Source organism: Clupea harengus, chromosome 2, assembly GCF_900700415.2.
Source record: "Clupea harengus chromosome 2, Ch_v2.0.2, whole genome shotgun sequence".
Taxonomy (NCBI): Eukaryota; Metazoa; Chordata; class Actinopteri; order Clupeiformes; family Clupeidae; genus Clupea; species Clupea harengus.
In genome coordinates this window covers 13,713,478-13,741,461 of record NC_045153.1, presented here as the reverse complement: position 1 = coordinate 13,741,461, position 27,984 = coordinate 13,713,478, and the positions used below count along the sequence as shown (strand labels likewise).

Sequence of the window (27,984 nt, the reverse complement as noted above, 5' to 3'; positions counted from 1 at the left end):
CTATAAGACCCTGTAACTTATTTCTCCGTGTCAGTGGGTGTGAGCTTTGATTCTGTGTGTGTGCACTTACTGTTTGCACACAGAGCGGCATGAGGCGATACTGAGCAGCACATACGCAGAATTTCCCGACGGAAAACAATAGCTTTGCCTTACGCAGTGTTATATTCTTGTTTGTAAACTAAACAAATTATAGCCTATGCTTAGAATGTCGGTAGGGATAGAGTCTGGCTTCTCGAGTGAGGAGGTGCTGAACATTCGCTTCCCTTTGCACCGGGCGTGCAGGGATGGAGATGTGGGCGCCTTGTGCTCGCTTCTTCAGTTTACTACCAACCAGGCAGACCTAGCCGTGGAAGATTCTTTCTATGGATGGACACCGCTACACTGGGCTGCCCATTTTGGAAAGGTAACGTTTACAAGCGTCTTTAGTTATTTCTTTGGAAAATGGACGGTTTGTTTTCCATAACGAGACCGTTGACAATGCCTCACGTTTCCTAGTCTGGCGATACCGAATAATCCATTGTAGTTAGCCGCCATTATCAAATGCGTAACGATAACTTAAGGTGGCCTCACAAGGAAAAAAACTATCGAACATTAACTTTCCTTTCTTCGTGTGTTAATTAAGTTATTGTTGTAAGTTATGCCAATAATTTATTTTTGACGATAGGAAGAATTTTATAGACTCATTCATTTATTTGATCAAATGTTACAGATATGGTAACTTTAGCTTGCTGGAACAAATAGATAGCCGTGTAACGTCAACGCTATTGCTGGCCACTTCTTCGTCATTCAGGTTTTCTTAACGTTATCCATACGAGCCTGATTTACCTTTACAAAAGGTTTGCGTGTTTATTCAGTTACCGCGGGGGGCTTGCTTTGATGGTTAACCAGTGCAGTTGACCTAAGGTAACGTCAATCTATTTTCAGTCAGCACTGGCCTAACGTTACTGTATACTGCTCACATCTCTCCGTGACTAAACTGTCCGTAACGTAACATTTCACATTTATATCTTATTTTTCCCATAGTGGAAAAACTGCTAACCAGCCAAGTTAAATGCTTTCCCAGACGTTCTTTAATTGCATCTTGTAATGTTTCCTTGGTCTATTATGTGATTCATTTAGCTACTTGTTCCTCTGCCCTTGTCGTCTAGACTGGCGACTGTGGGTCTAAAATTAGAAGTAAACTTACTACTTGTAGTAACGTTAGCTGATAGGTAACTTGGATAATCTGTTGGGAAATATAAAAAAATGCCCAAAGGACACGAACAGCAGCGGGCTGACATGAGTTGCTGCAGCTTCCCTCACATTATTGATCCTTACACCAGGAAGGATTTAAAAACCAAATTAAACTTCTTCGTTTCCATTGTAACGTTAAATGCACATTTGCACGTGCTTATTTAACTCCACTCTTCAACGTTCACTCTGCCCGCTCGCTCGCTCCCGTAATTCCATTCATTCGCCCTGGTCTACATCGCTACCATTTCTTCTCTTCCGTGTGAACAGGGCTATGTGGGACACAGACGTGCGAGGGAGAACGATGTAAAAGGCCTTCTCTGTTCATTGGAAGCCTTTTTAATTACACTGCACTATCTACGCAGGCACAGTTGCAGTACCACATCCGTGCATCAGACAGCTGCCTCGGAGTCATGTAACGTTATGGCTGATGTGCAGAGCGTGTGTGTCTGCGTGTGCGTTTGCAGTGAATATCTTGTCATACATAGAGTGACAGGGCGGGTGGAGTTCACTGTTAACTGACTGGTAAAGGGAGTGGTGGAGTTATTCCTGGGAAACGGCGAATGGAAACATTATCTTTTGGATTTATTGCTGTGTTGCTGTGATCTCTCATTGAGGCCTAGCAGGGTGCTATTAATTGAACAAGGTTGTGTATTCAGAGGGGGAAAATAAAGACCTACAAATTTCCTGTGATTAACTTTCTTCTCTGTCCTTTTTCCTTTACCCTGAACCTGGTCATTTCTTCTTGGCTTTTTAACTCCTCTACCCACACCTCTCCCACACCCCCACCCCACAACCCTTCCAACTCCATTTCACCCTCCCCCCTCTTTGCCAACCATCCAACCACACCAGCTGGAGTGTGTGATGCGCCTGGTGCAGGTGGGTTGTGGCGTGAACTCCGTGACCTCGCGCTTCGCCCAGACACCCACGCACATCGCTGCCTTTGGAGGCCACCCTGACTGCCTGCTGTGGCTGCTGCAAGCTGGGGCTGACATCAACCGAAAGGTAGGTCACTGAACTGAGTAGGGGTTGAACTGTTTACACTTATTCACTGGGCATGCTGCTCTTATCCAAAGCTAGGTAGAGGTGAACTGGTAAACAATGCCAGCATACAGCTGGAACAGCCTTTCATATTTAAATACCATTCACTTTGTAAATGAGTAAATGTTTTTTTTGTTTCCATAATTGCATAATGATGCTTATTATGTGTCCTGAGACGTGTGTATATTTATGTTGAAAAACATAACTGAATGTTAATATGTACTTAAAAGCAAATCTTAAGTCATTTATGTCTAGTTAAACTAGCACAACCTGAAGACTCAATATGCCAATGCAGTCATAAGGGGCGGATCTTGCCTTCCCGCCGAATGGGTGCAAAGATCAGACTCGGGTGGGGGGGGGGGGGGGGCTACCAAGGAAAACGTTTGTTCACTGACAGGCCATATATAGACCGCAGCCGTTCTGATGTTGTAGTTAAAACTAGACTATTTGTTTGATGGGAAATGAAATCAATGATCCCCTAATTCAGTCAGAGAATTATATGAAATCAACATTTTGCTTACTTTTATTACTATAAACACATGGCCTACGCTACAGCGCGTGCAGGCCGTAGCCAGATACATCATGCTCCAAACCCAAATAGCAACTGAACTGTGGACATAAAATAAAGGTAAAGGCACAAAACAGATGACATATTCATTCTAGAAATATATGGTGTTGATGAGCTATACTAAAATAAATGTAGACCTACAACTTCTTGATCGATTCTTAGAAAAAGGTTAACATTCTGTCTTTGATTTCATATTCAAAGTGATCGTGCCAGCCAGGGTATAGGGTAGCTAGATTCCTGTCTGTACGGAAGGCTAAAACCTGGCCTGTGGCGAGCTCATCCATCTTCTGCACATTTTGTGAAAGGAGAACACTGTGGATCTTGAGCTTTCAATGTTTGTTTACAAGTCCATGAGCATAGTGCTGTGTTTTTCTCCCTCTGCAGGCAGTGTGTTGTATTTAATCAAAGATTTTAATCGATAGTTCCTTTTTACCACAGAAACTGTCTTTAACACGTTTGTAGAACATATCTTTCAAAGTGATCATACTAGCTGACGCTGCTGACTCCAGCATTTATTTTTGCGAGCTGCGGACTTGGCGCACCCGCAGAACCCACTGAATCTCCACCAGTGGCAATCATGCAAGTGCAAGGTGGTGCAGAAATTGTTCAGTGAATAGTATATCTGTTTGCCCATGTGGACTTTATTTGGCTATTCCTGTCTGTATTAAAGGAAAGGTGGAAAATCTGCATGGGCTTTAGTTAACATGTAGCAGACGCAGAGTACACGTCTGTGAACCCTACAGCAGAGCTTTCTAAGGGTGGTGGGGTATTTTTTGAATGCAATGATGTCATAGTCGGTGCCCTTCAGAAGGGATATATTTAAAGGTTTGGAATGGTGCCCAGTCTGCATGTCACGGTACTGCATACGGTCATGGTACTGCATGCGGTCATGTTTGTCTTCGTACTGTGGGTCTGCAGCGTTATAGCAAAATGGGATGAGATTGATTGGCACCTATAAGCCCACATGCGGCAGTTTCCATCTTCCTCATGCATTAGTTCTTATATGTTGAGGTTGGTGCTTTATTGATTTGTAAAGGCCTCTGATATGTTGAATCGACATGTTTCCTGGCTTGGTATAGCCTCTTATCACTGTTGTAGTCAGTTGTGATGCAGTGAAGCTGTCTTGGATGCCTCATAAAGGCGTATTCTGCAGTCTCTTTTTTTGCAGAGTTGCAAAAGCACCATTGTGCAAAACTCTAAAAATATGAACTTGGCCGCAAAAGGAAATGTTGGGGGCCCAGGTTTGGATTGTGGCCACATGGGAGGTTTTGGTAACAGTCTCTGAACTAATAATCCACTGGAATGGAATGTGATTGAGCCCATGGCTCAGAATCTAAGCTTTGCCAATATCTGTGGTATAAAAATAGCTTAAACCAAGTTCTTCTCTTCAGCCATTTCCCCTTAATGATCAAGATTCACTGAGGTACATGGCTAGAATGAAAGGACTTGTGAATCTTTAGCTGTGAACTATTTTGAAAATGGCAGAGAAAGTGGTCATTGTCAGTGGGAAAGGTGTTGTTTTTAGCTCAAACGAGACCGTAGACCTCCGGACTTCACTGAAGACACACACACACACACACACACACACACACACACACACACACACACACAGACAGTCATACAAGCTTTTCATGCTCTAAACCATCATCGACCTTATGGCTTCATCCTGCATTTAGTGTCGAATTTTAAAAAGCCTGTCTGAGCTCCCCAATCCGTCAGTATCTCTGCAGTGAATGTTGTTCGTACCCTACAAGCTCTTAATCTCTGCATTACTCAAATGCGCATGCACACACGTGCGCCTTTACCTGTGGACACACCCTCTTCAAATGTAAGACTATGAACCTTCCGTCCAGGGGTGTGTGTGTGTGCGCACGCGCTTTGTATGTGTGTACAGTCATATTTCTGACTTAGCATGTCAGCTCAGATAGCGGTCCTCCTCCTCATCCTCTGATGCTCAGACCCCGAGAGCTAGAGAGAATCCAGATTAGTAGGTCACTGTTACATAACCACTGATACGTGCGCGGCGGCAAGTATAGCATGGCATTGTTCTCTCACAAATTGTGTTTGTGCAAGTCACTGAACTAAAATAAAGGTTAATTTGAATACCCTAATGGTTTCACTGGCTGACTAATCCATGAACTCCTCCCCAATTTTGGCTAAAGCCCTTAGCTACGCAGCAGCTGACCAGCCAGCCAATCAGACGATAAAGAGTTGAGTTACCGGGGCTACAGACTGACCTATATTCGGTGCCGGTGATGAGTCATAAAAGTCATGATTGCCATGGGGAGGGCTGGTGATGGTGCTCGCCACCCCCCCCCCCCCCCCCCTACGCGTCTCCTCGGTGAGCGTTGTCTGTGGGATGCGGTGAATTGAGGGGTGAGGAGTTCAAGCAGGCGGGCCCCTGTCTGAACATGCTGAGTTGCTCCGTCTGCTCTCGTTTATGTCAGCCGCCCTGCTTCACTGTGGGCTAAGACAAATCCTTGCGGGGTTAAGGGATTTTCATAGTTATGTTGTTGAAAAACACAGGGAGGATTCTTACAGAATTCTCTTGTAAGAAAAGTCTTTGTGAGGTACGAGTACGGCAATTATTTTTTGGGAAAATGGGACTGATGTTTCTATGAGACTAATTTTAGCATTGAAAAATGAAATAAAAAAAATACAAATATCAAACAAACAAACAATCAGTCTGTGAGAAACACTAGATGGATTGCCAGATGTCTGGCGTCATGGCTACTTAAGTTCTGTCAACATTAAGGAAATGCTCCTCCCAACACCACCCTGCCAAGCAGTTGTTTTTCAGTTCCAAGTCTTAACTCATAAGGGCAACACATTAAACATGAAATCACAGCCTGTAAAAAGACATCAATGACCTTTGAGGCGATGTAGGGGGGACATGCATGTGTTCCTTTTACTCTTGAATAAATACTCTTGGTAAATAATCCCAGCACTGGGCGGTTTGTGGAGAGTGACTCAGAGGGCACTGGGGTGGTAGATCGGTCGTCCTGTCGAGGTGTGAATGAAAGCTCATCAGCCATGCTAATAGGGGTGAAAGGTCATACTCAAGTTTACCTAACTACACAGAGGTCGTGACTAACAACACGCTTGAAAGGGAACAGGAACAGTTAAATTACATGGGAATGTTGGAGCCCATTGACTCAGGCAGTGATCGTTTTGCTGTATCCTCCCCAACCATGCATACACCACAGTCCCCAACCTGTTCGTAACATCTCGTCCTCTATGCCTATAGTATTGGTGTACTGTGATGCATTGATTGAAACTGTACTCCATTGTCACTCGCTGTAATTTCACTTCTTATCTTGTGCTTCCTGTTTTTATACATGAATTGACTGCATGTGGGGAAAGGGTGTAGGTCATGAGGGTGAACAGGCAGTTCTTGTTTCTTTATGGCTACTTATAAAGAGAAAAATGTGGGTGAATGTGATGATTTTAAATATGTCACTGTTGAATTTCATTGCCTTCTTTCTTACACTCAACAGACTCACCATGTGCTTTCACACACACACACACACACATACAGACACACGCACACACACGCCCCTACCTTCACTCTTGCACACACTCTCATTAACTGTCTCCGTGTTCCTTGTGTGCAGGACTATGTGGGTGAGAGCCCCATCCATAAGGCTGCCCGTGCCGGCAGCATCGACTGTATTAATGCCCTCCTGATGCGGGGGGCCAAAGCGGAGTAAGTACTGCCCTTTCCCCCCGCCTGCCCCGCCCTCTAACTCCACTGCCCCTAGATGCTCACCCACGCTCAGACTGCACGGTGTTCAAGGGGAACTCCATCAAAGCTACTGCACATGCACTTCTGCCAATGTCCACTCTCACTTTTTATGTCCTTTTCACTTTTTAAATCACATCGGTGTAATACTGAGCTACAAGCACCTGGTGGTACGTACTTATTTAGCTATTGATTTCCCGCTTCGATGATCCCATTATTCTAGTTTAGTTTTAGGGGTGGCACCATACATATGCACTCCCCGGGGTTAGTTCAGTTACACAGGGTTTCATAGAGTTTGGATTCTTTCACTTCCATATTTCTGTGACCCTTCTCTTTTTTTTCTGGCCAAATGTTCATGATCTGGTCACCAGGACTTCAAAAGTATTAGTGAAAAGTCATGTGTATATGTCGTCATTATATATTTTTTTAAGTGAGAAATGTAACCTTTATGCATACATTTTATGTTATAAATAGGGAATCATACTTTATGCACCTTTTTTGAATTGAATTAAAATGTATAATATTAGTAAACAGTATTCTTCAAGGATGTTTACTTCAATTATAAAAGGGATGTCTACATGGCTCACACAAAAAATGTAAACAAAATAAGAGATACAAATCACAAGTTCTGTGAGATAGGATATTGATCATAATTCACAGATATCTCATTCCAAGGTTTCGTTCACTATTCAAGTAGGGCTTGTGGTTTGTCCTCTGATATTTTTTCCGGATACGTTTGAGTCACAAAATGCAAATCAGTGTAGCTGACCAGCTCGGTTTGTGACTATATTTATAAACCTGTGCGTTCTAGCGTGGTTCTGTTAAAGCCATGCTCAGCCAGATACTGCAGGTACCACCTGGTGTTTGACCTTTTCATATGTTAAAGACACAAAAAGTGACCGTAGATAAGGGTGGATGACTTGTAAATGTGTTCTTAATATAATCTGTGTGTATTTGATGGAGTTCTTCTTGAACTTGTGCCTCTCCTTGAGCAAATATTTCCTAGCTATTTTAATTGGATGATGTAATATTTAACTAGTCTCTCTACAATGTATTATATGTCATTATCTAGCATTCCTTCATGTAGAAGGTAGTCCATTTTGTTTGAAATTTTCCTTTCTAACCTTTTTGCTTTGGTAAGTGTGTGTTTTTGTAGATGGGCGGATGGACCAAATGCACATCTCTTCATAGCACAATAGCTGCTCCCTTGGTTTGGAAACAAACAATGAAATGAAAAGACCATCTGACTATCTGAAATTACCATTTACTTGTAAGGAGATGGGGCATGTCCTCGTGGACAGGGTATGATTTGAAGTCTTCTGATGCAGTGCTACATTTTCATAGGAAGAAAGTTCAGCTGTTCTCTACAGTGAGTTTGTTTTTCCCCCCCCTCATTGGCCCATTTTTGAAGACTTTCTAAGCACTTTGCGGTTAAATAGATATTGCAGTGACTTGCGTCAACCGTGTAATTCTGAAGGAGTTCTGCTGAAACCTCAAGTTGTGATTGCAGCAGCTTTTATCCTTTGTGTTGGTCACAGACGATATTAATTAAGGAGGTAATTAAGGATCCCCAAATTTCCCAAATCTTGGCCAATTTCATCCCTTTTCACTAGCGAGGCTCTGGTAGGCTTAGCTATTGCACGTCATTAAGCAATTAATGCTCTTTAGAAACATCCGAATATTAGATCCTGGACAAGATGAACGTTGCATAATACTGCGTGATTTTGCTCTCCAAAGCGAGGATTGGAAAGTGCCGTATAACATCGCCGTAACGAGAAATTGGGAAAATATCTTCTGATATTGGGCGCTTCATGATTGGCTGAAGTCTGTGTGGATGAACGAGCAAGCTTACCTTATTTCAAACCACAGCCCAAATCCCCAACCCTCTACATCAATTCATACTTATTACATGCTGTGCTGTGCACATCAAAATCAATGTCAAGCATGCAAATGAATCCTTGCAAGTAACACTAAATGGTTTCAGTCTGTAGAATCAGTCTGTACACGAAAGCTACCTTTTTTCCGTATACAACTCTAAATTAGATTAAAATAGATTTAAATTCTCCAAAAAACAAGTTACCGGCTGTGTTGTTGAGCTTCACCAAATATTATGAGGAGTGTTCTAAATTTGACTTCAAACTGTGGAGCTATAGTGTGAGTTGTAAAGCAGGCTGGTGCCCGTCTTCAAAAGTAAATGAAGATGCATGCCAGGCCAGCCTGCCACCTTCTCCCTGTGCGCCCAGTGACGAGGTAATAGTTCATCCAGGGTCACCCTGGCAAGCACACCCCAGGCACCACAGATAACTGGCCCCCATGGCCGGGAGTGGCAGCAGCTGCCGACATTCCCATCACATCACACACACACTCTAGACCTTCAGGCATCGCCTTCTACACACACCGCTATGGAATTTTTTCGAACAAGATGTAGCTTGGTGGATTTTATTTATTTATTTATTTTTTTTCGAGACTCACCGGTTAAGCCTGTTCTCTGTTTTGGCCTGAAAGAGGCTGTCTTTTTGCTCCGTCGCGAAGCCTAATAGGATTATAAATAACAACTTGCTTGGCTTGTAGCTGCGGTGTGCTTTAACCTCTGGTAATGAAAGTGAGAGCTACTGTTGCACTTCTGTAGCTGCGTGAAGGAGGGGGGAGGAAAAAAAAAAAAAGCTAACAAAGTTTTAAGCTGCTCATCTCCTTACAAGTAATTAGTACAAGTTTCCTTATTCTGCATAACAAGATGTCACTGACTCAAAACCAAAGGTATCTTCCACAGTTGCACACTGCCACAGACCATCATTAAGTGTCCCTTTTTCCCCGTTACAGGGACGTGTTTACATCTATTAAAACTTTATGTGGTGTGCTTCATAGCCATGATTTAGTCATTACATCTCCTTTTACTGGCTTGCCATTACTTGCATAATTAGTTTCAGAGGGGCCTGTTATTTGTGTCTCGTTTCCTTATGGCATCTGGTACTGTTGTGCTCCTGAGGTGAAGTTCTGACGTCGGAAGATGCCTTGTAAAATTTATGATGGCCCTATTTTTACTTCTGGTTTTAGATCATTTTGACATCCTCAAGACCCTTCAGTGTAGCAAAATTGCATTTTAAATGTCAGTTTCCATAAACAAGACATGCATACAATTATTTGTAGTCCACTGAATATTTAGAACCTCTAGAAGTCACCAACATGACTTATCATTATTTTCTTCAGATCTCAGTGTTTACCAGTCAAAGCCTCTCAAAGGGGTCCGGTGGTATATATCTAGTGTTAATTTACTGTGTGAAACTACCAGTCTGTTATAATGGAGTCTTTCGACTGGCCTGCCCTCTCACATTAAAAAAGATTTAGACTTTTGTGGTAATTTAGAGTTTGGAGTCAGTTTGGAGATAAACAAATACCCCCCAACTCATTATTGGTCATCATCGTCAAAGTGGACAAAATACTATAATCTGAATTGGACCTCACTGCTTTTAAGTAATGGCTTGCCACACTGGAGAGTTCTCGACTATAGTGAATTTTAATATGTCTGTGATGTCATCTGTGGAAGAGCACCAATACGGCTGAACATGCTGGTTTAAGTAGCTCTGCAGTGTTTTCCTTCATTCTGTTGCTGACCTGGGAGAACTGTGCTTTACTTAAGAATACCCTGTAGAGGGTTAAAGTCTCATAAGAAGGGAGTAGCTGGAGGAAGTAAGACACTGCCCAGAGAGCTTACCACCAGGGCCAGATATTTTTCCCAGTATCTGTCTTAGCTGTCAGGGTTTCTTTCCTGGAAATTGAAGAACTACCAGTGGGTTTAATGCTGTGTGTTTCTCTTATGTCTCCGTGCTTCCTGCCTGCCTTCCTTCCTCTGGAATGTAGTCAGGTGTGGTTGGTCGTTGCTTTGTTTATTTTGTGAATATTTTAGTAACCTTTTCTTTTGAAGTCACCCTGTTTGTTAGAAGGCATCAAGACGACTCTGAAGATGATGTTTGCCTCTGCTCAGCGGCATTTTTGTAGCTTATCCCCCTTAGGAATTGAATAAACAGAAACATAATGCCTCTGTTTTTGCATCAGTCGAAGATTTTAGAGTAGAGTTGAATGCGTCTGTATCATTATGTATTGCCCATTTGGGAGTGCGAGGTCATCAAGATTTATAAATAAATGTGCATTAGACAGGCAGTTTCAGCCAAAAGCCAGACGAGTCAGTGTAATGGACATGGTTGTTTGCAGCTTATATAGTGTCTACAAACCTGCTAATGCCTCTGGCATTAAATTATTAGACAGAAGAGGAAAAAAAAAAAACGAGTACAGTCTAGACAGACATTTCTGAACATCACATCACTTGAATCACTTCTTGATCCATAGTGCTTCATGAAATCTCCTCCCCTGTATTTTCAGTCACATGCTGGCTGTCTTGTTGGCCTCCCAACAATATACTAGAAGATGATAGAGGTTGTGAATCCCACAAACCATAACAGCTCTCTGACTCTAGATTCCTTTTATTTAGGCAACTGGCCGGTTTCCTCATGGGCTGTAATCTCACCTACTTGTGTTTGCTTAGTAGCATGACAGGAATCTGTCATGCAGTGGGTTTAAGATGATTACATGTGTAGTGTGTGCTAGTGTAGGTGTGTCCGCTAGTGTAGGTGTGCACTAGTGTAGGTGTGTGCACTAGTGTGTGTGTGTGTGTGTGTGTAGGTGTGTTCACTAGTGTAGGTGTGTTCACGAGTGTAGGTGTGTACACTAGTGTAGGTGTGTGCACTAGTGTAGGTGTGTTCACTAGTGTAGCTGTGTTCGCTAGTGTAGGTGTGCGCACTAGTGTAGGTGTGCGCACTAGTGTAGTTGTGCGCACTAGTGTAGGTGTGCGCGCTAGTGTGTGTGTGTGCGCTAGTGTTGTTTGCCTTGCTTTGACATGGATAGGGCCTGTGATTGCAATTTTTACCAGTATACAAAGAGTATCACACAGCATTTAAATTCACTGGTTAAACATTGATTAAACTGGGTACTTGGGACCAATCTGACACCAGTCTTCTCAGTATTGACCATAAACTTATATCTTCCACATCTACAGTACATCTACAACTTCTGCTTATGGTAACATCACTGAAGAAATGTGCATTTGGTCACCGGCTTACCGAGTATTTTTGTTTTTGTTTTGAGAAACCAAAAATCACTGTAATTGCTTTGTGACTCATGTGTTTTCAAAGGTCTTAGTAGTTATGATGCTGATGCAGGTTTAAGTCAGGATTGAAGCATGTTGTAAGTACTGTTCCCTGTCACTCTGTTGTTTTCCCTCAACAGCTGTTGTATAGTAGCTGTAGGCTTAGTCTGCGCCAGCCAGTACTGGAGGTCAAGGGTAAGAGTTCAGCCAGTACTGGAGGTCAAGGGTAAGAGGTAATTTAAGGGGACTCAGACTAGGAGCAGGACTAGAGGGGCTCATGGTTTTTTTTTTTTGTTACTTTCTTTTCATTTAATACATTTTAACAGTCAATTTGATGTTTAAAAAAAAAACTATCATTGGGTTAAAAAAAACAACAACCTTACTTTTAGATCAAATATATTCCAAACTATAATCAGACAATTATTATTCTTTTAACAAATATTTCCCACACTTACATATATTATTAAAAAGAGACCCCCAATACAGACATCTATCTACCCATCCTCATGCCAGTAGATACCCATATGTCTGAATGTGAAATGACAACAGAGTACCGGTAGCTCTGTGTGTGTAGCGTGGAAAAGAATGGGGACCCATTTTGTTTCTACTCACAGACGATTCTGATCGATAAACTCCAAATTTGGCAAACTTTAAATGAGTGACTAGTGGAATGAGACTGAGTAGATCTTGTCTGACATTTCATTTTAGGAGGCACTGTCCCTGTAAATGCTCTAAAAGCAGGAATGAAGACATCATTCAAAGATGATTGTAGAACTTTGAAATTCAAATTTGATCTAACATTAGCTCTTGGTCCAAACTGGGTGTCTGATCATCCAATATACATTTCAACCTTTTATGGTGTGAAGCCATTCTGTCATTGTCAAACAGGCTATCAATGCCAATAAAAACAGTAGTGAGCTAATTAAGATTGCTTTTTAATTGGAACTTTAAATATGTGATATTTATTTGATATATGTGTTATAATTATACTATAATGATTGTTATGAAAAGGTTAATGCTTGAAAAAGGGCTTGTGCATGGACCTTTTAATGCTGAATAGTATGGTTAGCAAAACTAGAAATGGTTAAAGGAGTTTTATACCGATAGTTTGAAAATGTTAAATCCCCCAAATTCCAACTCTGAAAAACTAGACCTCAAGCTACTTGCAGAATACTGATAAAAGCAGTGTCCTTAACTTTGTTTCTCTTAACAAGGTCCCTTGTAGCATATTTGACCAAGTTGAAATAAACATGGATGTTTGAGGTTTCCCATGGAGACGTATGCCAAAACTCCATGTCAGACTTTTGATCACTGAAAATGTCCCAGAGGATTACCTCTCTTGGAATGCTATGCCTCATATTCACTGTCAGTCTTCTTATCTGCAGCCTCTCATGTTAGATAGAATACAAGTCTTACACATTGCAGTTGCTATGCAGATGCAGAATGTTTACAGCACACAGGTACAAGACAGAACAGATAATGAGCATTCTTTAGAACTCGACTGTCATTGGTTACAAAATTCTAAATATTATGAGATCAGTAGGACAATGCACAGTGTGTGTGTTATACAAGTGTGTGGATATCTAAACATAGTCTTATTGAATAGTGACCCAATTCAATGACTCGAAATAGCAAGACAAGCTGCTGCTGCAGCATTTTCTCTGTAGGGAACTTGACCCTCATGCGTGAAAAGATTGCCTAATAAGATGCGCCTGTAATGGAGGTCTCTGTGCCAGTGACCGTGATTAGAAGAGAAGACTGCAGACCTGCTAGTGTTTTCCAAGGCAGCATTCCACCAGAAGCATTCCTCTCCCGAAAGGATTTTGGCAGGATGTGTGACAGCCTTTATGAGTGTTGCCCAGTTTCCTCAACACTCTGTACAGACCCTTTCAAAATCCAGTTCAGGCCAAAGGGAACCTTTCTTTTCAGAAACATGCTTATGTTCTGTTTGAAAACTTTTGTCAGATGTTATATTGCTAGAAAAATGTAAAAAAAAAAAAAAAAAAACACGAAAGAACCATACAAACCTAAACGATATGTATTTTCTGAAGAAAAAAAATCGAACAAAATGAGAAATTAATACATTCAAATTAAGCGTAGGCTTTAGAAACTGTAATGTTGTCTTCAAGATCTAAGTTTCCTTAATATAATGACATTTGATGAACTTCAAAACTGGATATTTTTATTTCCCTCTCCGAAGTCTGGACAAACACAAATATACTCCTTTTGTTCATCACTATGGAAAACCTCTAGCAGTCGGTGGTTTGCTTTTTGAACCACCATAGTCTCCTGAAGAAGCTTCACTGGAATTTCATTCCATCTGAGAAGATGGCTGCCTGGACCTTGACCTTTTTACTTTGACCATGGCTATGACGACTGTTGACAGGGATATCCTTGACCTTCATGTTTCCACAAGACATTTAAGAACATGCTCCTTCATTCTAGAACCTTCGTTGTTGGCCTTCCACCACGTAACTGATCTTCTCCCCGGTTCTTTCTCATTCTCTGAAGATAAACGTTCCCATTCCCCGACTCTTCTGTCGTACAGTGAAGACTGACAGACTGAAATTTGAAAGCATTGATCAAACTATTTACTCTTAAATTTGGATGTAGACCCTGAACGTCAATCAGTGGCCTAGATTTTTAGAACTGATTTTCAAATTCATACAAGTGTATGCCACTGCTGAAGATGGCCCACTAAGAGGTACTTTTTGTCTTTGTCCATTGGACAGTCTTTTTTTCTTTTTTTCATCTCTTTTTCAAAGATCATGAAATGGATAAGAAGATGGATATCTGGATTTTTTTTTGCTTTACAAAACTGATCTGCAGTGTCCAGTCACACGCCCTGTGGTGTTTGTCAGACCCATTCATGTGGCATCAGCCCCAACACGAAACGCACATTTCTGTTACTCATTTCCTCAACCTTTACGGAAACATAATCCTGCTTTAACTGTTTTATGGGGAGACTTGTTGGCCTGAAAAACTCCTACTTTTTCCCTCACTTCCAAGTGTGTAAAACTATTCCTCTGGTCAGTCAAATACAAAAAGAAATTGAATAATGTGGATTAATTGTTGAGCTGGATAAACGGAAACTGCATTATCTGCACTGCATTACATGAATCACCCATGCTCAATTCAATGCAATTTTATTTATATAGCGCCAAAACAATGAAATTGTCTCAAGGCGATTTACGGAGCCCAGAGCCTGAACCCTCTGCAGCTCAGGCTACATATTCACTTGAGTTTCACGTTTCCACTCTTTTCAGCTGTCTGCTCTTGCTGAACACGTTTCTCATTGGGCTTGTGAGGGGACTTGTGGATAAAATATCCAGTTTTGAAATACAAGGTACACAAGCATATAGCTTATTTTCAAAATGTAAACCTTACATAGTTTAAATAGCCAATTATCCCCAAATTATGCTAAAATTTCAACAATTTTTAGTCTGTACACCTGTCTTTGTTTGCATATTTATTCACCTTCCCATGGGCCCCTAGTTGGAACAGGGGTTTGTTGCCGGGTATCAGGTTCTACAGAGATGATGTCAGAATAGAAACCAGGGTGAGGTGAGGTGAGCTCAGGCTTCCTAGATACACTTTGTGTCCTTTAATCCATATTTAACCACTGTCTATTGCTGCATAGAAGTTTGACTTGTTTTTTTGTGATCAAATGTCACCTGCAGTATTAATATTTTATGACATGATAATTACGATCTGTTCTTTTGAATTAATCACCTGTCACCTTTGCCCTTAAGAAAAGTGACATGATGACCAACCCCTCTGCAGATATGCATTTATTTATATATATATTTATACATATTATAAATCTCTTTGTTAACTGTTAACAGTAAGTTTAAATGAACAAAAAAAAGAAATCTACTCGTCTACCATGTTTTGCAGCCATTGAATTCGAAATGACTTGATTTTTTCAAGTAATCCCAGAAAAGGGGGAGAGCAATCCAAATAGAATCCGCTGACTCTGCCACAAGTTCCCTTCTTGGAAAACCGCACAGTTGTGGCATTAGGAGTGTGTCTCTGTATCGCTTCCTACAGTTTCTACACACTGGCAAACTGTCGAGGTATTTCTTGCGGTGATTGGTTTTACTGATAGGAAATGATGCTTTGTAAAAAAAAGTTTGATTTATTTTTTTATAGTCATATTTAATAGATATGCATGCTTTACTTAACTATGCCCATACACAATCTAAAACTTTTATTTATTCCTTTTGTATTGATTTTATTGAACTTATTTGTTTCAGTTTTACACTAATCGTAGGACCCCCGTAGGTTGTGTAGGTCAGGCCTAATTACTGTCATTTATGTCAGAGGAGTTGTAAGCATGGTTTTGAGCAGTGATGCAGGTGAGGCTTTAGGGAGGGAGGAAACGACAGGATTTTAGTCTTATGTGTGCTTGGGGCAGGAAAAAAAAACAAGCCTGCTTTGCAGCAAGGGGGTACAAGAAAATAACGCTTCCTGACGACAAATCCCATACTTCATATGAATCACTTCATACGATTTGTGTCAATATGTCCATACTCACAGATAGCTGCCATTTAACGTGGCATCTGTCTGTTGTAATGAAGGCAGTGTCTTTGCAGTTTGAAAACATTTATACTTTTAAAAAACAAAACAAACAAAAAAAAAAAACACCAGCTATTCTGACAAGGCAAAAAATGTTATCAGGAATGTAGCAGACACTATAGTGTAGTTGCTCCGCTCTCTCCTCCTTTTGTTTGCTGTGGTGGCCTGGTATGCCCTCAACAGCTCATTAAGAAGCTGGCAAATTCAAAAGAGGCTAAATGAAAGCTGTCATATTTGGGCCGTGATACAGAGGGGCTTCAAGGACACTGGGCAAATAAAAGGGCAGGAGATGAGTGCCAAGGGGAGAACAGTGAGGGCCGGGGGAAGAGGGGGAGGAGGATGCTTTGAGGGGTGGTCATAGACTTCCTGAAATTATAATTTAATTAATTTAAGGAGAGGGGGAGGCACTGGTCAACAGAACACTTTTGTCCGCCCCTTGTCTTCCGTGTAACGCGATTTTGACTCCAACCGTGCCCACCCAAGTGGAATAATGAGGTACAGTATGTGATTTCCCGTGGGGGGGGGGGGGGCAAACACAAAAGAATAGGGAGGAAAGACCCCTGGGGGAAACCTTTGACAATACAGCAGGACCTACTGAACTATATAAAACTTTATTATAACTAATTGAAGGCCGTCCTATTTAAATCACTGGCTGAACCGACATTGCAGCAATATTCTACATTTAAAGGATGTTTGACCTAGTCTCCTTCAAAGTTAACAACACACAGTCATATTTCATCACCATATTGAAGAAAACACATAAATATGATTGTGATGAATATGATGCTGTACTGTAGACTAGACTGCTAGACTACCTGTGTCTACTCCTAGACTACCTGCTAGACTAGTCCTATTTGTAAAATTAAGGTGTTGTCATTGTACTCACATTTAAATTGAGTAGGAATGGCCTCTCCTTTTAAAAGGTTATGTTACTCAGTTCAGAGAATAGTTTCACAGATTGACAAAAGCTTGATTTAAAAATGTTTAAACATGGTTTAGCAGAGCCTTACCAGTGGATGTTAGGTTTACATTCCTTTGTCCAGTTCAGTGGTCTAAATAGGTCATGGCTTTCTTAAAACCTATCAACAGTCAGAACATTGTGCGCAACAAAATGTTTCGCTCTCAACACCGATGCGGTCATTCCAGTGTACAGATTTATGTAAAGACTGAACAGGAGTGGACGTATAAATGTAGGGTTCGTACATGCACATAAACACTGATGCAAACATACAAACTGATGCAAACATACAAATACATACATGCACACAAACCCACACACACGTGCACACATACAAACACTCCATCAAATGAACATGCATGTCACAGCAGAGGTTATCATATTGAGCACATTGACATCCTGTGAATATTGCAGATGTAAATCTAGACATCGCTGTCCCATTGCAATTTGCTGTATATTTACATGATGGCGTGCACTGGAATGAAAGCCCATCAAACAGTGTTACCAGAATACCTCAAACTTGAAAAAAGAAAGAAAAAAAAAAGAAACGCTTCACTCAAATTTGGTGATTGGTCCTGTGTTGGACATCTTCATGAACTTCAAATGACACCATTTTGATGTACTACACCAATACCTCAACGTAGCGATAACAGTTTATGGCAGGGTTGACATTACCGCCTACATATGATGTCATTTAGAGTACTGATGATGGTGTCAGGTTCATTGAAGATGCTACAACGTTATTTTATGAAAGTGGAATGTAAAAGTGATTTCTAGAAGAGGTTAGTCTTATATTGTAGATCACAGACGAGAGTCGACAAGGACATGATTTTCGATGCGGTAAGCAAGGTACAACAGACACGTCTTGAGTGAAGGGAGGGTGGGTGTCTCGAGAAATTATCTCTTGGTCTTTGGTGCTGCTGTTGCCTGTAAGAGATGTGGATAAAATGTGCACAAAGCAGGAACCTATTGACTTGGGTGGTGGGTAGACCCACCACTTGTGTTTTGTGAGTGATGCGGCATACAGAGGGCAGACTGGATATGTTGCGGCAGCTTCTGGCTAAGAGGGAAGTTTTGACAATTGTTGCTCTTTGTTCCATCTTTGTGAGCCAAATCTGGTCTCTACACAGTCCTCTGTTTCCAAGGTCGAGAAGGAGTCAGGTTTGATGGAAAGCCTGGTACATAGGTTACCCAGACATTCTGTGTGAGTTTCAATCTGGTTCACAATGTTATTTTGTCTTTGGAAAGCAGGAATTATGTGTCTTAGATAAATGTTTTATCTTCGAAATTGGAATGCTGACTGATGCTCGTTGATAAGCTGTCTTGATCCCTGTCTCTATTTATATGGATTATTTCTTCAAGTAGCAAATAAATGGATCCAACTTCAACTTTAACTACGTTATTACACAACCCCAAAAGGTCATTCTAAAATCAAGTTGAAGAAATGGTACTTGTTGGCCATCTGGAAGGGTGAACGTTGATGTTGCCATGTAACCATATATAAGTATAAGACTCATATTGGTTTGTATGCATATATGCTAGTTTTCAGGTCAGCTGTCGGCTATGTTGACATTTTGTTCACTTTTATAAGGGTTGTTGCAGGGGTCTATGTACTTGATTTGTATAGTATTGTAGTGTAATGGGTAGGTCAGGATCTCAGATAATTGTTTTGAGTATATTTACTGTGAAGATAAATACATCATAAATACTTATGGTGCTGTGAACAAAAAATGGAAAGGAAAGCTGTAACTATAATTAAAATCATGGTGTACTGTTTGTCTGTATATTACTTAAATGCATTGTGCCATTTCTGGGTAATGGTTTCTATATCTTGACTGGGCAGTTTTCTCCTCAGTCTGTTGTTCTGTTGGATGGTTGCTTCTCGGCAGTCTGTCCGTTCTGTATTGTTGCTTGCAAAACAGTGTTCCACTTTGTGCACATTGTTGACTCTGAAACAAGGCACTGGCACCAAAGACCATAATCAACTGCAGGGACCTGCCTGATTACTGGCACACATTTGGGGAAATAAATCGGTGTGAATTACTTGGAAGCGTTATTTTTCCCTGTTAGATTTGGACAGCCTTTGAGGGAGGATGGGGGGGTTTATGTGTATGTTTTTTGTTTCTGTTTTTTTGGTTCAACAGAGAATTATGAAAAAAAAAAAAATGATTTAAATGATTTCATTTTAAAAATGCTTCTTATCTGTTGTGTTTCTTTTGGTTGAATGTTTTGTGAGTACTGTAGCTTACATATACAGGAATTTTCAAATGGAACGATGTATCAGGAATACATGAATGAACGAACCATCATGAGATCAGAAACTAAGAATCTAAATCAATCTAAGGTCTCCCTGAGGTTGTGCTTAAAGGAGTTTATGCACTCATGTAGGTGTAAACCGAGTGTGCGTGTGTGTACATTTCTAAATTGCCACATTTTAAAACATTAAGATTAACATTCAGATTTTCATTTTATGTTCCTCTTCCCTTTCAAAGATCTCAGAAGTGAAATGCTCTGCCAAGGCACGTGTTTTCCATAGTCTTTTTACTGGTACCACTGACTTCCTAGTCACGTGTAGTGGAATGTGAGGAATAGAAAGGCACCCCAGTGTCCACACAAGGGGGAAGTGTGTCCGCCTGGCATGGCCAAGCAGAAAAAGGCTAGAGTTTTCAGACACGTGGATGCAGGCAGGCACCGCTCAGTGACAAAGACCAATTTGTTTCTGCTACGATTATCATTTGCCACAGAATCTGATGATGCTGAAGAGTTCTAGAACAACAAGTACTGGACTTGTTTCTCCTGCCCAGTCAGCCTCTGGGAATATTTGGCACTTTGCCAATTAGGCTTCCAGGCGGCCTATTTGTTTAAATATTGTTTTAAAAAAAGAAGAGCTGTTGGATATATTCCAGTCCGTTTAGGCCTCCCTCTCTTCCCTTAGAAGGAAACAGTGTATAAATATGAGTCTTGGTGTGTGAACAAGAACTTGGCTAAAAGTAAAGCAAAATAAAATTTTAATTTAACAGCATTTAAATGAATTTAAATGGTTGAGGATTAATGGAAAATTATGCCATTCTGCCCACCTTTTTTTGCTGATTGGAAATTTGGATTTGAACCCCCCCCCCCCCCCCCCCCCCCCTACTTATCCTCAGATATTAAAGCTGTGTGAACCACAGAGATAAACATAAGATGCAGTTCAAAGAACTCATCAGACCCTTAAGTATAAATGGAGATTTTCTCTTAGATCAGGGTTGAGTGCTTAAACACCACGATGCATAATCCAGGGTGACCTACATGCATGTCCAACCAGCATCATCAGTCTAAGTGTCTGGTTATTACAGAAATTTGGGGAAATTGGTTAGTTCTCACCTTCTAAGACTTCATGGGTAAGTTCCAAAGTCATTGTGCCTCAACCTTGTGTGGTTTGTTCATTCATGCATTATCTGAATACCAACGCTCATTACTGCAGTAAAATATGACAAACACTTTGCTGTTATTGCTCATTGCCTGGATCAACTGCTTCGTTCTGAGAGTGGTGAGTTTAATCATTAGGAGACATATCACCTCTCACACAGACACTTTCACTTTTCTGCTTGTTGCTGATTTCTTCTTATTCTCTAACTTACCTTTGAGATGTTCTGCTTATAAACCATGCTTGCTTTATTCTAAAAATGGAAAAGAAGAAGAAGAAGAAGAGGCGGCAGCAGCAGCAGCAGCTTTGTCTTTGAGATACTAGACAGTTAGGTGAGAAGAGCTCCGTACCTCACAAAGGAAGATGCCTGATCTATTTCTTCCCTCTCCTCTGTCTGCGGCTGGCATCCCTTTTAGCGGATCACATTTCTCTTCCTTTTACATTCAGCTTCTGTTCCTTGCCAGCGGAGCTCCTCCAAAACCCATTTCCAGAGGAGCATGAGGCACTCTGAGCCTTCTGTTCTGCCTAATGGAGCCTCTTTGCCAAATGCATTTTGGCGGCATTTATTAACCTTCCTGCTCCTGATGGTGTTCGTATAGATAACACAAGAGGATGCAGTTCCTTCTTGTCCTACCTTTTTTACGAGGTTCTGGACCAGAGAAGCTGTAAATCCTTTATTTTTGTGCTCAGAAGCACCTTACCTGTTCTTTATAACATCTTGACTACCATTGAAGGATGATGACCGTCAACCTCCATCTTGAAGAGTAGTCCACTGTGAGGATATTTGACATCTGGATGAATAAAATATCTTCAGAAATCCTTTCGTGTTCAATATGAGCTGATTAAGCTGATTTGTCATACTTGCATATTCTAATGTCCAGGATGACTTTTTAAATCTTCTTTCTTACCTCTTTTTCCAACACAAAACGATATGCCCTTTTCTTAAAGTAATTCTCGGCATTTCAGTCGGGATGCCGTGCAGTTTTGGCTAAGTTTTGACAAGTTTTCTCTCTGAACGTGGTTTGGCTTTACACTGTGGTGTTTGATTCAGGCAATATTTAACAGTATTGATAGCATTTATTTTTTTTGGCATGTTCTACTGCAGCTTCAGTCTCACAATTTCAAATTGATCCGAAATGTGAGCTTTTATGTAGCCTAATTTGAGTTCCTCTAAATTTAATTTCTCTAATTTAATTTTCACGGATCCCAAAAGGATCAGCCTTCATAATCTGAATGAAGATGACATCTAATCAGTTTGAATCAGTAGCAGGCAGGGTCTTGAGTGTGTATCTGTGTGTCTATGTGTGCGTGTGTTCGTTTGTTCATACGTGTGTGTGTGTGTGTGTGTGTGTGTGTGTGTGTGTGTGTGTGTGTGTTTTATGTATGTGCGTGCCTGTATGTTATTAATGTTAATCCACACCAGCTAAGGGGTAGCACGCGCTAACACGCAGCTCTCTTGCCACGCAGCTTGAGGAACGCCAGTGGGCTGACTGCTGCAGACCTGGCCCATGCCCAGGGCTTTCAGGAGTGTGCACAGCTCCTGGCCAACGCGCAGAACCAGCAGCTTAACTGCATGACCTCCACCAACGGCTCCATCCTCAATGGGGACCAAAACATCAGCCAGCTGCGCAGCTTCCACAAGGGGGCGCCAAGCAGGAAGAGGTCCCTGGACAGCATGGAGCCGGACCACATCAAGAAGGCCAGAACTGGCAGTAAGTCCTTGGTTTTTGTTGGCAGTGTGGACCATGGGATCAGGATTTGGAGGATTTAGCTTCAGCCAGTAGCATCCAAATTGACCGCTGACATCTTTAAAAAAAAAACTTCAGGCACCATTTCAACGAAATGTCAGTTAGGTGCCACATTACAGATGGCCACAAAAGTATGTCGTCTAAGATGTCGTCTGACAATTTGGTACCTCCTCGGTTGAAGTAGCTAGCATGGCATCGGCCAATCACCTCACATCCTTGTGTAATATGGTCATGCATTTCTTAATTGCATAGAATTTTGAAATGAAATAAAAGACCACTAACTTGAAACTTTTGTTTCAAAGATTGTGTAGATGCAATTTCATAGACAGAAGTTTCTACTGTTAGTCCAAGCAGTATTTTGACGCTGAACAAAAGAAAAATCTGAAACTAAAACATTTGTCGTGATTCACTCTCTGGCTTAATGCCAGTCCTCTAATGCTCCCATGTGCTAATGGAGGGAGATGTTCTCTAGGAACTGTCACGCTATACAGCCAGAATGACTGATCATTTAGAGCAAAGCAAAATCTAGAGGACTAACTTGAAAAGATGAACCATTGAGCTGAGTCCGGATACCGCATCCATCACTGTTAGACTGTCCTGTATTTAGTGTCCCTGACCTCATTTTTATGGTTCACTACAATTTAAGACGTGCCACCTCCAAACTACCAAACTGGAAACTGCAGAGCTTATCTTGAAGGATTGGATCTGGAAGGATTGTCAAAATGGTGCAACTAATGAGTAGGGCTGGGTATTGGTACAGACGCTCTAGTTTTATTTAAATTACGATTCACAAATGATTTGATTCAAGCCAATTTGATCCGATTCAATACCAATAGGAATGAGATATGAAATACGAGAGAAAAAGTGTTGAAAAAGTTCTGAAGGAAACAGAAACACTTTCACTGTAAACAAATTGTGAAAACCACCAGAGAAAAGGCCAAAGTATTGCCAATAATACGACAGTCAGGCTATGCTTAACCATTGCGGTAATTAACCTAGACAAACGGATACATTTATATTGGCCTAAAAGTTTAATCCATAAATGTTACAGATCGAGATGGAATCGGACACATTGCAAAAAAACGATTGATCGAGAAAAACGATCCCCTACTACTCAGGGGTGGTGTTCTTGAGTGTTCCATCGACTTAAAAATGTCATTATTTCTTCATTTATATCCATCAAGATTTACACCTTTCTGACCTGTGGTCTGTTTTGATGTGTGAAAAAAACACCCAGCTCAGTAGTCTGATTTTAAATCTGATATCAATGAACCATAAATGTCAAACATAATTACACATCACTCTTGATTTAGAGGTGTGCTACAAACCTGTTTTTATTTCTACAACACTTCCCTCTCGTCTAATAATAGATTGTGCCTCCCCCTTGCACTTTCCACAGCTATCCAGTTCCCCATGAAGGCCCTGAACGGCTGTGCCCAAGAGGACCTGATGGAGGCCATGCACGCACAATCCTGCTCTGCAACTACCTCAGGTGGGAACGGATCCTTCCCCTTTGGGTCCAATGGCTGCGCCGGGCCGCTGGAGGCGGACATGGGCCTTGAGCCGGAGGCCGTGCCCATGGACGGCTCGTCTGTCGCTCCCAAGGAGCTGGAGATCATCACTGTGGCCTCCATGCACATCCCGTGTCGCGTCACCAACTCCTACGCCTACCTGTAGTGGCCTTACCTGTAGAGGCCTTACTGGCCCCTCACTGGCGAGAGGCGAGCCGTTTTGAGGTTTATTTTGAGTGTGTAAACGCCAGTGAGTCAATGTGACCTGTGTGGTGTTGGGTAGTTTGGCTTACACGTCCCATTTTGAATGGAGAGACGCTCATAAGGTGTCTCTCTCTCGTGAGCTCTTGTCCTGCCGACTTCACCCTACTCCGGTACAACTCGGCCTGTGTGTGTATGGTAGTGCTAGCATTTTGTTATGGTAAGTGCCAGGCATGCTTGTATATAGTTGAAAAACTGGCCAAACCATTTAAGGCCCACCTTTTTTACATTACCCTCTACAGATGTCATCATTTGAATTGTCATCTCTTTGTCCTTTCTGATCTTTGTTGCGAACTCTACATGATTTATGTGTCGTGCCCTTGTTGTTCTAGTGCAAAATGCACAGAAACGGAACAAGATTCCATTTCATTAGATACATTCCTCAGCATTCGTGAGTCATCTGGCAATGCAGACATTTTCTGAACAGCTCAGTGTCTATTGTAGGATGTCTTGCCCAGACATGCAGTTGCGTTAGCAATGGTCCTTGAGCAACTCAAGACTACTGTATGCATGTACTGTATTTAGAACCAGTACTGTAACTCAGACACCACCCTTAAGTCTTTAAGCCCCATGGGTTTTTTGGCTGATGAAGTTGATAACCAGCTTTCTGTTAAAAGTGTGACGTCTGCCGTCTGTGTTTTCTTATCTCCCTGAGCAGAGGTAACCCTTAAAGAAATACTCTTGCCCCAGAACTGTGCAAAAAAATCGCCTCACTTGTCTCTTTGAGTGTTGGGCATTTTGCGGTGCAAAGTCCATCTTTATGTGTCTCGTGTTTCCCTTTTATCTTGTTATTCATTTTGTATTCTCGTTATGCCAAAGCATATCTACATGAATGTAAGAAATACATTAACCTTCGCTGTGCAGCTTCTCTGTGTGTTTGCTTGTAGAAAGTGGCAAGGTGCTTTTTAACCCTCTGTCTACCCATCCTTTTCCTCTAAAGGCTAAGTGGGCCTGTGTTAGGGTAGTTTTCTCTGTATCATTTCTTTAAGTTAAATGATAGAAACATTGAGATATATAATCTCTAGATACATGTATGGGGCCCTTTGGTGTGAGGGAATTGTAACATATAAATATATTTTTTTGTTTTTGCATCTGATATTTAGCTTGTTCTAGATTTTGAGTGCAAATGTTGAAAATAAGTGATTGTTTGTTCTTTTTTTTGAAGATATGAGTACATTTTTAAAAGGTGTAGCAAGACTGATACTTTAGAAAATGCTTTTTCCTATATACTGATTCTTTAAAGGGAAGAAAATAATTGTTGGACATAAAGGCTAAGCAATAAGAACACACTTTTCCCTTCAGCCTAAATGCACAACTTTCTGGTCCACTGAATTTATAGCGATCGTTTGTGGTGATTCCTGAGGTGACATCCAGACAGGATTATCCATGTAAATGACCCGACTGCATCCTTGTGATGTAGAGCGTGGCGTCATGATGATAAACACTGAAACAGTTGAACGTTTTTTTGTTGATTGTATTTTTGTTGAACTCATTAAATGTTCTGTCCTGAAATACCATAATGCCTTCTTTGGTTTTAAGTGTGGTTGTTTGGATGCTTGCGTGTGGATCTGGTACTAATCTCTTAAAGCAGAGAGAGAGAGAGATAATATGGTGGTGAATAATTCATTTATCATTTTGACACTCGGTATGACGAGTGAAGTACTTACTTTTTCTAGACAGTCCACAGCAATTAGGCTCTACGCTGGCTGACTTTTTTAGTTTGTGTTTGGCGCCCCCTACTGGGCTTTAACTACTATATAGTGAAGAAAATTATTTTAAATGTATGCATGAGAACTGTAAATTCCCAAAGTGTTGAACATTCTGATGATGGCACAATAAGTGTCAGAGTGTACTGTGGAGAACAGACCTCAATGCTCTTTAGAATGGAACACCGTAATACCGTTCCAGGCTTGTGTAGGCTCAAGTGAAATTGATCAGATTGTTTGGATTGGACACTGTGTCAGTCTGCCCCATTGTGATTTTAGGTGAAAAGGGATGATGGGCAGCCCTTTAGAAGTAGGTCAGTATGCCGGGTTTCCTGTTTGTGTGTCAAAGAGCCTCTTATCAATTCGAATCAGGCTGTGACCTGTAACCAAGACAGTGGTTCAAAGGCCTCAACATTTATGTAACGCTTTATTGATTTTGGTTTTGCAATCTGAATCTTTGACACCAAATCTAGAGACTTTAGTATTGGTCTGGTCAAATGCATTTAAGTAATTAGGGACTAAAAATGGTGACTCATAGTATGGTGCTGGGACCCATGCCATCTTTCAGAACTGTCTGCTCTACTTTAGAGGTGAATGTGCCTATTCAGTGCTTTTATATACAAGATATTGTAGTAGAGCAGAGATGTATTTAAAACATGCCAGTCAGACCACCGTTCAGTTCAGTTACTCTTAAAATTAAATGTACACTTGCATTTTTCATTATCTTCACACTTTAGCCATTTGACAGGCAGCAGTATTTTAAATTTGCCAATTATTTGCCCAGGATGTGACTGAAGTCTCCTTTTCAACTTCAGGTGATCTCCTCGGCTCGACTCTGGAGGCAGTTCCACAACCCTTCAGTAGCAGCCAGGTCATGCCAGCCAATGGGAATGGGTTCTCTGGTCACTGTGTAGACCCTATGGCCGAGACCAGACATGGAGGCCATTTAGGGAACACGCGTACCATCCCAAATGGCAACGGGCTTCATTTTGGGCACCACCATGGCTTCGGGGACACGGCAGAAAACGTTGAAGATGCTGGCAGTGAGATGGACCACCATACTTCTGTGAAGGCTGAAGAACACTATGACCACCTGCTCTACAGCACCATGCTCCTCTATCATGGATCTTAAATGTGTCATTGGCCCTTAAGGATTATCCAATTAGCCGGTCCAGAATCAGTTGCCTTAATCTTAGTCTGTGCAACTGTGCCTCCTGAAAGGGGATGTCTGTAGTTAAACACAAATGTTTCAGCCTATATGTCTACCGAAAGGGAAGCAACTTGTCCTTTTTTTTGTGCTTGTGCTAAGAGCTAAACATAACTGAAAAAATATGAAAGCCATTGAGGCCTAATAGAGCATTTCTTATATATGCATTTCTTTTCATTTTTTTTATTTGTTATTATTCCAGTGCAGTTCTGATTTTTTTTGTTATTGATAACTAATTATTTACTCCCCCAAACATATCTTATGTATTTGTATTATAGTATGTCTTAGTTGAACTCTACATAAACTGCATCTTGTTTTTATTTGTGTAAATGTATTACCCAGCTTGTGCTTAATAGCACTTTGTTTTGTTCGGCTGCTGTTTTCTTTTTGTACATATGTTCTTTAAAAAAAAAAAAAATGATGCGAATAAAAAAAAAACATTACTAACGTCATGTCGCTATCGGGTGCTTTGTCAGTCGGTGTGCCAATGGCTTACTTTAGGTTTGTTGAAATAGTTCAGCAGTTACCTAGTGCCAAATGGAACTTGGCAACAGTTTGAGCGCGTGCTCTGTTGGTGGGGGAGAGAAATGAGCAGACTAGTGTTAGGATTTAGAGTGGCCCCACGTGCCTCGTAAATAGGCTGCTCTACTGGAGAAAAATACGGATTCCACCTGTTACAGACTTAAGGCAAGGCAGACACAGTTATATTGCTGAGAGAGCCAGGCGTTTGTGTGTGCGCGTATATGGGGGAGAGATTCCGTCTCCATGCAAATAATGTCTGCATATGTATTAGCACGCCAGCCAGCCAACCAATTCATGACTTCACGTGTACACGCACCCACTAGTCACCTGTCGACTGTACCAGCGATACCGACCTTTATCGCTTGG

The 27,984-nt window shown here is 41.2% G+C and overlaps 1 protein-coding gene across 2 annotated transcripts; it reads left to right on the top strand.

Moving 5' to 3' along the window:
• The first annotated feature begins 15 nt into the window (after positions 1 to 15).
• ankrd10b (ankyrin repeat domain 10b) lies at positions 16 to 27,947 on the top strand. Of its 2 annotated transcripts, XM_012842328.3 has the most exons (6): positions 17 to 403; positions 2,083 to 2,235; positions 6,454 to 6,545; positions 22,131 to 22,375; positions 23,811 to 23,903; positions 26,705 to 27,947. In XM_012842328.3, exons 1-6 carry the CDS (start codon positions 197 to 199, stop codon positions 27,019 to 27,021), a joined length of 1,107 nt encoding a protein of 368 aa, XP_012697782.1. In that variant the 5' UTR covers positions 17 to 196; the 3' UTR covers positions 27,022 to 27,947. The 2 variants fall into 2 exon arrangements, with proteins under 2 accessions (XP_012697783.1, XP_012697782.1); XM_012842329.3 differs by lacking the exon at positions 26,705 to 27,947 and having other exon boundaries at positions 16 to 403; positions 23,811 to 25,700.
• The last annotated feature ends 37 nt before the right edge of the window (positions 27,948 to 27,984 follow it).

Bases quoted from the DNA above. Each gene is read 5' to 3' on its own strand.
- ankrd10b (XM_012842328.3), top strand. From the start codon at position 197: ATGCTTAGAATGTCGGTAGGGATAGAGTCTGGCTTCTCGAGTGAGGAG. The intron at 404-2,082 runs GTAACGTTTACA...CAACCACACCAG, and splicing joins GGGCTGCCCATTTTGGAAAG to CTGGAGTGTGTGATGCGCCT. The intron at 23,904-26,704 runs GTGGGAACGGAT...TTTCAACTTCAG, and splicing joins CTGCTCTGCAACTACCTCAG to GTGATCTCCTCGGCTCGACT.